General features: G+C 42.4%; 1 protein-coding gene and 2 non-coding genes across 3 annotated transcripts; all 3 read left to right on the forward strand.

The window, feature by feature from the left end:
• The first annotated feature begins 2,305 nt into the window (after positions 1-2,305).
• On the forward strand, positions 2,306-9,213 carry LOC140128071 (hepatic lectin-like). The gene is made up of 7 exons (XM_072149444.1): positions 2,306-2,400; positions 3,775-3,894; positions 4,641-4,703; positions 5,772-5,819; positions 6,838-6,983; positions 8,403-8,515; positions 8,962-9,213. The coding sequence occupies exons 2-7, from the start codon at positions 3,792-3,794 to the stop codon at positions 9,092-9,094; spliced, it is 606 nt and encodes a 201-aa protein (XP_072005545.1). The 5' UTR covers positions 2,306-2,400; positions 3,775-3,791; the 3' UTR covers positions 9,095-9,213.
• A 1,203-nt stretch (positions 9,214-10,416) lies between these two features.
• Positions 10,417-10,489, forward strand: TRNAV-CAC (transfer RNA valine (anticodon CAC)). Its single transcript has one exon. It is a non-coding gene; the product is annotated as a tRNA-Val (tRNA).
• A 487-nt stretch (positions 10,490-10,976) lies between these two features.
• TRNAE-CUC (transfer RNA glutamic acid (anticodon CUC)) lies at positions 10,977-11,048 on the forward strand. The gene has a single exon. It is a non-coding gene; the product is annotated as a tRNA-Glu (tRNA).
• Positions 11,049-12,057: the final 1,009 nt, after the last annotated feature.

Consider the following 12,057-nt stretch of genomic DNA (forward strand, 5'->3'; position numbering starts at 1 on the left):
TGGTTTTATTGGTTTTATTCTATGTTCACCTTGTTCTCTCTATAATTTCAATTCCAAACTTTTTAGTACTTATCTCCTCCTCTTCATGCTACATCCTTCCTAGACACAAGGGGGCATATTTATCATTGGCCGGCGCTCGTGCTAGCTTCTGACTACATGTCCTATCTTTCTCCAGAATACGGCACCGTGCGCCATATATTCCTATGGAAAGGGGCGGGGTGAGCGGCGCTCTCCCCCTCCTCTCCCTGGCACTGCCATGTTCCCCCTGTGCTACAGTACGACGGGCAACGGCAGTGTGCATGTAACCTTAGTCTGACAGAGCGACGAGGGGTCTGACGGACCCCTAGTTTTAGCGATCTGTGGGGGTCTCAGCACTGAGAGCTAACTTTGGTTCATGGGAAAACCCTTTTAATCTCCAGATGTAGGGTAGCCTGATACCTTGTTGCCTAACCATTGTTACTACTTTTTCTTTCACCTTATTGCTCTCTTGACACCACTCGACCAGGATGGTTATTGCTCTATGTATATGTTGGGGAGGGTTTTATTAGATTGTTGGTTTTGTGCAGAATTTATCACCCATGATGAATAACTGCATATTGATGTATGATGTTATCTGTGATGTACCTCAGATAAAGCTCCTTGTGGCGAGAACATGTATTCAGCCCTGCTGTACTCTGATACCCCCAAATAAAATCCATTCTGTCGAGTTGTTGTCGTCTGAAGTCAACCAGTTAGTAAACAGTGTGCATCTGAATGTCATTTATTATCAATGTAAGAACTTCCTGGATTGTGAAGGATTCAGAGGCTTGTTAGAGAACATTAGTGAACAAACACAATCAATAAAACCAAGGAGAACACCACACAGCTCTGGGATAAAGTGAAAAGTATATTGCAGGTTTAGGTAGCTCTGAACATCTCCCAAAACATTGTTCACTAAATCATCTGTAAATGAAAGAAGTATGACTGTAAACGTAAGACATGACTGTCAAAATACATTGACAGCACAGACCAGGAGAAGCAGCCAAGAAGGCCTGGGCTACTCTGGAGAAGCTTCAGAAATCCAGCACTCAGGTTGGAGAATCGGTCCACAGGACAATTATTAGTCATGTCGATGCTTTATGGACAAGAAGAAAGCTTTAACTGAAAGCCATAAGCCATGTCTTATATAACTATAGTCACATACATTTTCCTATTTGTTCAAGGCTCCCTGCACACAAACATGCTCAGCCCAGTGGACCCGTGCGTAGGTCAGATCCCACAGGCCGAGCACAGTACACTGAGACACCTAAAGGTGTTTCCCGAATACTGACCAAGATTTGTTTAAAGGTATATCTGTTGAGGTGGACAGACCCAAGTCTACTAAGCAAGGAATGGCCCTCGGAGATGGCTTGCAGAACCATTTTAAATGGGATGTGGAGACATGACGGAGAAGGTATAATACAAAATGGTTTTATTTTCTCACATTAGGAAGATGGACGGAGATAATCGTCAATCCTGGAGGGAAATCTCTTAAAGGCTGTAATCGACTTGAGACTGGGGTGAAGGTTCAATCAAGTAAGCTTACGGCCTCATTCACCCAACCGTAGTGGGGGCTGCGATCTGACAATTTGCGGCCACATCACAGCCCCACTTGAGGCCTATGGCACCTTGTTACGGTGCGGTGACCACATAGTGCAACTGGATGGCCGTGCTGCAAAATATCGATCATGTCCTAAATTTGGGCCGATTTTCAGTACGGCCGCTCATGTTTCAATGATGAGGGGAGAGGTGAGGAGTGCTCACATCCCCTCTCTTCTCCACCAGGCCCTGTGCTCATCCGGGATACGCTCCAGACAAGCCCATGGGCGTGTAAAATTGAGGAACAGTTCAAGTTGTATAAATACTTTTGCAACCCAACGTATATATGATACAAGAAGTCCCTACATACCAATAGGGACAACCACGACACACTAATCATTTATGTGATAGAGCAATGGAGGGCACCAAATTTAAGGACGTTTATATGTGATTTAGCTCATACCAGGTCCTTATAAAAGGGAATCCCACATATACATCCAGTGGCCGTAACAAGTGGGTAGTTTCTTAATAAGAAGCAGGGAATAAAATACAAGATGTTATTAAGTGTTTTGTATTGAATGAGAATTTGAAGTTCTGGATAATGAAATATTGTCAGCACTGCTGCTAAACTCCATGAAAACCACTGGTGGCTGCAAACAAGGGGCTCTTGAAGTGTGACATCCACAGAAAAGAGAAAACAAGTATTCTCATTTGTACCGTAAATCTGTGGTTTTTCATCATTTCCTATTGATGCAGCAGATTGAGGAATAAAAGACATAGTCAGCAATGAGGCTACAATCAGAGTACAGAGAAGAGCCAGAGACTGACACAATCTAACATCAGGTAATGATATGTTTTTTTATTAGGGGGTTTATCTAGTGCTGACAAGGGGAGGAATGTTTTAGGGTTGTACCTGAATTTTCACATTGATTACCTATAATAAGAATAGTTCATCAATATAAAATAGGAGGAGGTCCAACAGCCAACCCCCCTCTCCTGTCCACCTGAGCCAGAGGCAGGTAGCATGGCCTGTACAGATTGGGTAACTTCTGCAAAGAATGCCAGGTTTTGGACCTCCACCAATAGCATATTAATGGATTGATCATGGTCTTATTTATAGAAAATTTCGCCAGGTCTATGCTGCCCCCTTTAAGCGTTGGATAGATTAGTGACTTACACTATTGATTCTACCCAGAGTAATGTAATTTTCATAAAAAGTTACAAGTGGTTTGTGTGTGACACAATTTTTCACCTTCCCAATGCTGATCGACAGACTGTTCCCTATTACTGCGCATGGTCCAACAGGGACCTGGGGAGTCGCACAATGGGGGCTATTGGGGGTGCGTAAGGGGAGTCAATTTTTTGTTTTGTAGAAGCCATCCAGACTCTTTAAAACTGTTGATTTTGGTGACATTTCATAATCAGTTTCTTTTGGTTTCTTGCCGACTGTTCCGTTAATCCCCCTCCCATCTCAGTAGACTTACATTGGCAGAAGATGTAACTGATTGTTTTGTCATCTGTTAACTTATCTTCACTGTACTGGAAGTGGCAGGAATGAAGGTATTCGGGTTGGAGGGTGTAGGAGAGGAGTCTGGTATGTGGGGAAATATGCATTTTCTAAAATATTCTTGTACTCCGCTAAGTCATATCATAGAAATATTCAAGCTAACCTGAATTACACAGCTGCCCGAGTATCATACCTCCACCAATTTTATATTGATTTCTAGTGATTATAAAACTACTACAGATCCCCATTTGTCTTAGGTAATAATAATTAAGAAGATCCACTGATCACTGGGGACCTGGTTACAAAGGATCCAGTGGATAGTGAATAAGTGTTAGTAGTGAGACAACCCCTTTAAATGGTTTTCCAGGAACTTTGGAAACACGGTGGGGTCCTGATTCCCACTACACTTCGGTACTTTGGTACAATGGTCATGTTTCTCCAACAGAGTGGCTTCCTCTGACTTCCAACAACATCACAAGTGATGTCCATTGGTCTCCTCATTGGCAGAGGGGGGTTCTGGAAATTCCAGGCACAGACCCCCAAGGCTAGAAGCCCTGACTCCCACAGGGTTTTCCAGAGTTCCTGCAAACTCCCTTCAGTTTTTTTGGCAACACCCTTTAAACTTTATTGCATGATCACATCCTGGAGAATTTGATTGCTTTTGGAATTATGCTGAAGTTGCATCTGCCAAATTTCATGTGCCCTTTTAGTCTCTTTTGCAGGAAGAATGAGGTCACACTTAAAGGAGAAGAACGTGATCATTACATATGGACTGCTGGCATTGTCGTTTATCCTGATTTTTGTTCTTTTTGCGGTTGTCTTTTCTAAAAGTTAGTAATTCTTTTTTTTTATACATAGCTCTGTGGTGTAATGTACATGTCTGGACGTCAGATCATGTCCTCCATAAGGCTCCATTCACACGTCTGCAAATGTGGGCCCATGACCTAGCCGCAGAAATGTCAGCTAGCTCTCAGCTGCCATAGAGGTGCATTGAGCCCACCGTGTCTGAGCCATGCACCTGCACCCTAAAAGATGGGGCAGGTCCTATTCATGCCCGTATGTGCAGCGCGGCCATACAGCTATCTACGGAGAGGTGAAGGGTGAAGCGTGTTCACCCTCACTTCTCCAGCATCCGAAACTGAGCCAGGTTTGTGGCCTGGTTTCACGCGTGTGAAAGGAGCCTTAGATAGTATCGGAGCTGTAAATCAAATGATGAAGATCATGATGAACTTGAAAAGAAGTCTTGTATCTTGACCGATGTTACTAACTACAACAAAAGAACTTCATTGAGAGGAAGTTCCCTGGAATCTGGCGGCCTGCCCTTCCCATCATGACCCTGAATTATCTCCTTGGTTATTACTTGCCTCTGCTGTAAACAAAGGAAGAAACATTTTTCTAAAAATGTTGATCAAGTCTAATGTTCAGGAAGGATTTTTCTCCCGTTTGGACTCTTTTGCTTTCCCTTCCTTGAACCTTTCAACCACATTTTTGACGAAGTAAAAAAAAAAGTTGATATTTCTGTAGGTCACTTCTTCATGAAGATAACTGTATTTCATTGAATTCATTTTACTTTTAGATTTCACACCAGGAAGAAAAGATCTGGCAAGCAAGGATGATGTGGTGGGCTTGAACCTCACTGGTAAGATGCCATTGTTGTTTATTATGAACATGGTTTTCTTATTCATAAATGGAATCCGTCTTCTGTACATTGTCCTTATCTGGTGTTAGTTCACAAACAGATTTTCTGTTGGGAAAATCCATACCAAAATCCAGCCAGCAGCATTGTCCACACACGCAAAGACATGTCCAGCATCAAACACACTGGGGAACATTTACTAACGGTCTGAACGGTGCATTTTTTCGTTGGGTTTCACAATTTTTTCCATTTTGCTATGAATTGGCACATGCGATCGGATTGTGGCGCATCGGCACCAGCTTTCATGTGACTCACATCAGGGGGCGTGGCCGTAGGACAACCCGACTGATTCGGACAAACTGCAGAATTTAAGAATCAAATAGTGTCGCAAGATCAGCACTTACATGCACCGGGAAGAAGATGGTGAACTCCGGCGGACCTCAGCGGGGGAAGCGACAAATGCAGGAAATTGGACACTTGATCTTTGTGAATCGCGGCAGCTCTGAATCCTCGTCGGACATTCCGGATCGGCGGCGTCAACGTGACGGGTAAGTAACTGTGTTCCCATGTGCACATACCTTAAATCAACATGTTTGTATTTTCTACTTTCTGTAAGTGGTTTTTGAGGCAGCCATCTTTCCTCAGTTGCTCCTTTGCTTTGTTTGCGTTACAGTAGCCATGTGCAAGATGGGTCATCAATGGTTGATTGGTGGGATCTGACACCTGTCTTCTGTTCCAATCTGTTGTCTGGTGCCAAGTAAAGATTATAGTTTTCAGGAAGCAACAGGAACATGAGGCTGAAAGCAGTTGACATCCTTTTTCCGGTTCAGCCGGAAGTTATAAGTACATTGGCAGATCCTGTTTATGTTCAATGGCAGTCACAGTTGCAGTTGCACCTTTTGTCCACCATAAGTACGTGGAGCCAATGGCTTCTGGCTCTGTGGCCAGTGATTATTGTGCAACAAACAGTGAACAGTGCAAGTGCCAAGTGTCAACCTACAACTTTCAACTATTTCTGGATGGTTTTAGCAAAATACACACAGTAAAGTTTTTTTTTTTTTACTTTTGCAGTTGAATCATTATCAGAAAAGATGAAAGATATTGTGCGGACTGCAGACAGTAAGTAAGCAGTAATACTCAGGGCAGATGTGTCAGGATTCGAGACTGAGGGACTCTCTGTCACACCACATCCAGGTGGTAGATTCTGGGAAATATTCATGAGGCACATGGATGACGTCCTTGAAAATCTATATTACAAGTTGTTGATATAACATTTCTGGAGATTTTTAGCTTGTTAGCTATGGATGTTTTAAGATTTTTTTCATTTTTATTATGTCAGTGTTCACACACATCAATGGATGATCACGATGTATGCTAAAAATATATCTGTATACATATACCATGTTGAGACACATGCACTTTAATCTAATGATGTATCTATTTGATGTTTGTATTTTAGTACATTTTATGAGCATTATGATTGTTTGAACTTTGCACATTGCTTGAACTTTGCACTTTGTATTGGTCAATAATGATCACATGAGCTCCTCCATTTTGTTTATATATCTGTAAACAATCATGCAATGGGAAAATACAAGCAGCACTCAAGACGTCTTGAGTAGGTGGGTGCAGGCAACACAGGACTGGGCCTAGAGTCCTCCAGATAGAGATTTGAAGAAAACGTGCAGCACTCCGTTTGTGGTGAAAAAACAAATGTGGTTCTTTTATTCCATCACATATTACAATAGCGACGTTTCGGCTCAATAGAGCCTTTTTCACGCCCTTGAAAAAGGCTCTATTGAGCCGAAACGTTGCTATTGTAATATGTGATGGAATAAAAGAACCACATTTGTTTTTTCACCACAAACGGAGTGCTGCACGTTTTCTTCAAATCTGTAAACAATCCTGGATATTCAGCTTGATAAAGGCTCACTGTTTGGAGCCGAAATGTTGCTCTTTCACATGGAATAAATCCACTAAGATATTTTTTCACTACAATCTGGTGTGCTGCCTTTTTTCCTTTGTCTCCATAACTGAAGGACCTGATGCCCGGCCCTCTTAGGCGTGCACCGCGCTTTTTATTTTTGTTTACCCATTGTCTGTTTTGGATCTTTTCCTACTGTGTACTTTATTCCAGGGAGAGGCACCTGTGAGGTTGGTTGGCATATGTTTGACGGCAATTGCTACTTCTTCTCAAACTCCAATTCTAACTGGTATAAAGCCAGGACCATGTGTGTGCACCGTAGCGCCGACTTAGTTGTGATTAACAACGAGAATGAACAGGTAATATGTAAAATAAACTTGAAAAATGTAATTATTGTTAGGTTCAACATGATTCTATTAAGCGTACGTCATCCTCCTAAGGCACCATGACCTAACTGATGATCATGGATGACCTTATTTACAGATGAACCCGTGAAATTGCAGCGGGAACCTACCTGTCAAGGTTCTGCTGAGGGCACCCATCACCTATTAGATGGGGTGGTCAGTATGCCAACAGAATCTAAAGGGTGTAATGGCATCCAAATGCTTCCCTAACTCTATGGAGTGAATGAGAAGACCATCATTCTATGGACAACTGCAGACTAGCCACAAAAAGACCACTAGTAGACAAATTAAAAATTACCCAGATGGGGGAGGGTGTGACACTATAGGGTATATATAATAGAAAGGGTGAGAAGACTGGGTTATGTATGCAAATTTTTCACAAACATCTTGGTGCCTTTAGTTTTGAAAAGAGACTAATAAGAAGGGACATGATTAATTTTTCTAAATATATGAATAGTCCATACACAAAAAATGGTGGAAAGTTGTTCCAGGTTAAATCAAATCAAAAAGACAAGGGGACACTGTCTCCGTCTGGAGAAAACAAGGTTTAATCACCAAAGGCAAAAGGGCTTTTTTTTACTATGTGAACTATGTGGAATAGCCGAGTTCACGCGCTGGTCACAGCAGGAACAGCAGAGAGCTTCAAGAACGATCTTGATACCTTTTTAAATAAATAATGTTGATGGTCATGTTATAATATAGAATTGTTTCCCTTAAAGGGCTCCTCAATGTCCCCATAGAGAATAGTGTACACATTCCCAAAGAGTTTTTATAGCAAAACTGGCTTTTTCCAAAAATAAATAAAGTTAGATGAAAGTTTACCTTTCTTTATGCAGAGCTATGTCCCTAGTCCCATGGGAGTGGCTAGTGAAGAGAGGGGAAGACTTATATGGCGTTCTGACGGAACCGACTGGGGGGAGGAGATATGGGGGACATTGGAGGCTTTTTATTTGAAATAGATACATGACGGAGCGGTTTCCGAAGGTAGGGGGGGGGGATAGCTCCTCAATAGCCACTCCCATGGGACTAAGGACACAGATCTGCATACAGAAAGGTAAAAATCCCCTCCTCGTCCAATCACTTTCCTTCCTTTGTTGAACATGATGGACATGTCTTTTTTTTTGAACCGTACAGGCTATATAGGTGCCCAATATCCAACAGCTAATCTCTGGGGATCTGTGAAAATGGTTAGACCATGGAACTCCATGGAGTTCAACTAAGTTGGGTGCAGGCTGGTAAATCCAGCGGACACAAAGACCCATCATATTTTGTATGTCTTTTTTTCCCCAGTGTAATATATCTTTGAGGTAGACACAAATTTGGGTTGTATTTGAATTAAGTTTCCACTTTTATTTTTTAAATGTGCTCCCACAGCAATTCATCAGTGGAATTACAAGGGATGTAACTTACTGGATCGGTCTATCCGACATTGAGGATGAAGGAAATTGGACTTGGGTGGACGGGACCGACTACAAATCATCATATCAGTAAGTCTTCTTCTCCACAGTCAGTAAAATTTTAGGGCAGGTGTTGGGAAACTATAGGGCTTGGATATATGACCCGGACTTTAACCAGGATACATTGACCTACATTTATCAGACTGTCTGTGCCGGCTTTTTACCCTGCTTCGACTACTTCGTCCAGCTTTGTTCAGGTCACGGGACCCTCTTTGGCTTATCAGTAGGATGTCACTTCTTACATCACAAGTGACATTTCGTGTTCCAAAGAGGCTCCGTATTGGGTAAAGTGAGACCCATGACCTCCAAGTCTTCTGGCTGAGACGGCAGCGCCAAAGACTGGAACAACTCGGTGACGCTGGAACCAAGAACCAGAACAGGACACTTTTTTGGTTTTCGAAATGTTTAGCATTTTTTTCATAAGACCTAAGAGTAGAGGGGACACTTTTATGATGTTGCCCTCTTTTTTTTTGCAGGTTCTGGCAACCGAATGAACCTAATAGTTATGGAGGTGACGAGGACTGCGGACAAATGCGGAAGGAAGGAAGATGGAATGACCGGGCCTGCAATGATGGCGCTCCTTTTGCCATTTGCGAGAAGAAGCTCTGAACTTCCATTGTCCTCGTGGACAGTCATAGAGAACAGGGGTCAATCACTGCCAATAAGTGTTACTCCTCCTATGGAATTGTGTACTTTTTCAATATTAAAAAGAAAAATACTTCCAATTATTACTGACCATGGGGGTTATTTATACCAGCCCCCCCCCCCCCCCCCTCTAGGAGCAGACATACTAAATGCCCGACCTGTGGGAGGACAAAGCTTTGCCATGGGAAGCCCTGTAACGCTTCCCAGTGTTTATGAAGCAGAATTTTAATTTTGCTAATTTTCTTCAGCCATATTTAAAATTTTTAATGTTCCACTTAGGAACCTCTTTGGCAACCAATCAGAGCTCAAATTAGCACAACTAAGTTCTGATTGGTTGTCATGAGCAAGTAGAACAGTTTTGTTCTTGGACACTTCAGATAAATCTTCCCCAGTCTGTCACGTAAAAAAAACGGTCTGTGTATCAGGTGGGGGCCATCGATTTTTTTTTTTTTTTTTTTTTTTCCATATTTGCAAGAAATGCAAAAAAACCCCAATTGGTTTACATTTTGCGGCTTATTTACTAAGGGTTTGAGGATCTCATTTCCCGACGTTTTTGGGATTTGTTCCACTGTGACAGGTATTTAGAAGGGGATTGTGTCACACCCAATTGGATTTTGGCACATCGGTGCCGTCTTTCATGCGACAGAAATCGGGGGCGATCCGACTGATTCGGACTGAGCACGGGATTTAACATTCAATTTGCGTCCCATCCAATGCACTTACATGCACCAGGAAGAAGAAGGTGAACTCCGGGGACCTGAGCGGGGAAGCGACACATGCAGGATATCGGGCGCACCATCTTAGTGAATCGCGGCACAGTGCATTGACGTCGGACAGTGCACTTTCGGCAACTCCGAGGGACTGGGTAAGTAAATGTGCCCCATTATATCACAATCCTGTGCATTTAATGAAAGGGTCACACGATTGTGTTACCTAGTAACTGATATATACATCAAAAGCTAAATTCCCTGGGACCTTGATAATCCATCCGTTACTAAAATGATATTTGATGTTCTAATTGGTGAGGTTAAAAGATATGATCATGAGTAGACTGTGTAGTGGTGGATCTCAGTGTTCATGGATCCTCCGGTAGGCGACTGCTTGGCCACCAGTCTGACCTATTCGTGTCCGGACAATCTGGAAAGCTCAATCTGTGGTCACATACAATGTATAATTGAATCGTTCTTTTGTTGGAAATCCTTCAGTAGATATTCACAAGGTCACAGTCCCTCCTGTCCTGCTGAGAGCTGCTGGTCTCTAAATGCTGCCCTATCTAATGCATGGCAGTTTCTGTAGTGTAGTGGTTATCACGTTCGCCTCACACGCGAAAGGTCCCCGGTTCGAAACCGGGCAGAAACACATTTTGATATCATTCCTTCTTAATTTTATTATTATTGATATTATTTTTTATTAATTTTTTTTCTTTCTTGTCTTATAATTCTTTATTATTTTTTTCCTTTTCTTCTTTTTTTTATTCTCATTCTTAGTGATCGATTGTATCAGGGATAGATATGTGCAGTAGTGTGAACAATACATGCTCAGTACTATGTGATTATCATAAGAAGTCCCAGTGATTTGTGTCTACAATGGACCCAGAGCAGAGAGTGTGAGTGGCATCTGCATATCAAAGGGGGGGAGCAGCTGGTTATTGCAGGTCTGGTAATTATAATGTCCCTGAATGAGCGTCTGCAGTGCGAGAAGGAAGTCTAAATACCCAGAATGCACATGGACATCCACATGGAGGAGGGGAAGCAGCTCGCTAATTGCTTTCATTAGCAGTAATGACAGTGGGGAGGAGTTGCATGACGCGGCAGGTATAGTGCCCACAGCAAACCACATGCAAGCTTCCCTGGTGGTCTAGTGGTTAGGATTCGGCGCTCTCACCGCCGCGGCCCGGGTTCGATTCCCGGTCAGGGAAAGTAAATTTTTTTTGTCCAAATTGTAGATCTTATTTATTGTAATGTACATTTTTCTGGATTCTTTTATTGCCAATAACATATATTTTTATCTCCCCTCAACAAGAAGAGTAAAGAATTACAGGAAACCTTCTGTCTAGATACTTTGATGTTTATTCATTTCATTCGGTGAAACTGTAAAAAAACAGCAGAACTCTGGACACGCCCGGAACCCAATAAATACAAAGTTATATTTTTCTTTATTTACTGTATTAGTTATGTTATTGTTTGATATTATCATCCACTGTTTATAAACCGAACGCAATGCGTTACTGGCAACCAAAGGGTTAAACAGTGTAGTGTATCCAAAAAGCGCAAGGAATGTGCACAAAAATTCACATAATTTTGCGCAAAAAAGTCTTGTGTTATTAACCCCTCCTTGCACCACGATGTGCTATCATGTCATGGTGCTGCGGGCTGAGCCCTCTCCATACCCGGCGGGTGTCTGCTGTATACAGGGTCGGTCTGGCGCCACCACTACCGCAGGGGCCTCCGTCCGTATCCATGGGAGGCCCCTGCCATAGTACACGATGGAGCCCGAAACGAAGCTGTGAGTTCGATGCGGCCCTACATGCACGGCCGCGATGTGACATCAATATTGCTTTGAGCGAAGAACCAAAACTATTCCTGTCTTTTGAAGAATAATTTGGTTTTAGATTAGGTCACACGTGGCGTCTTGAACCAGTTTTTGGTCCGTTTTTTAAACAGTTCGTTAAAAAACGCATCGTTTTTGACCAGTTTTAATTAAGATAACTGGTCAAACCTGTCAAAAACTGATGCGTTTTTTAACGGACTGTTAAAAAAACGGACCAAAAACTGGTTCAAGACGCCACATGTGACATCACCCTCAGGGCGCGTTCACACGTTGCGTTTTGGTTGCGTTTTCATTGCATTTGAAACGCATATACAACAGCTGATGTGATGTAATTTGCCTAATTACATTACCGTTTACGTTTGTAAACGCAATGTTAA

The sequence above is a fragment of the Engystomops pustulosus genome, chromosome 4, assembly GCF_040894005.1.
Source record: "Engystomops pustulosus chromosome 4, aEngPut4.maternal, whole genome shotgun sequence".
In the NCBI taxonomy this organism is placed as follows: Eukaryota; Metazoa; Chordata; class Amphibia; order Anura; family Leptodactylidae; genus Engystomops; species Engystomops pustulosus.

Excerpts from the sequence above, each read along its gene's own strand:
- LOC140128071 (XM_072149444.1), top strand. The coding sequence starts at position 3,792 with ATGAGGTCACACTTAAAGGAGAAGAACGTGATCATTACATATGGACTG. Across the intron at positions 3,895-4,640 it reads TGCGGTTGTCTTTTCTAAAA|ATTTCACACCAGGAAGAAAA; the intron begins GTTAGTAATTCT and ends TTTTACTTTTAG. Across the intron at positions 5,820-6,837 it reads TATTGTGCGGACTGCAGACA|GGAGAGGCACCTGTGAGGTT; the intron begins GTAAGTAAGCAG and ends ACTTTATTCCAG.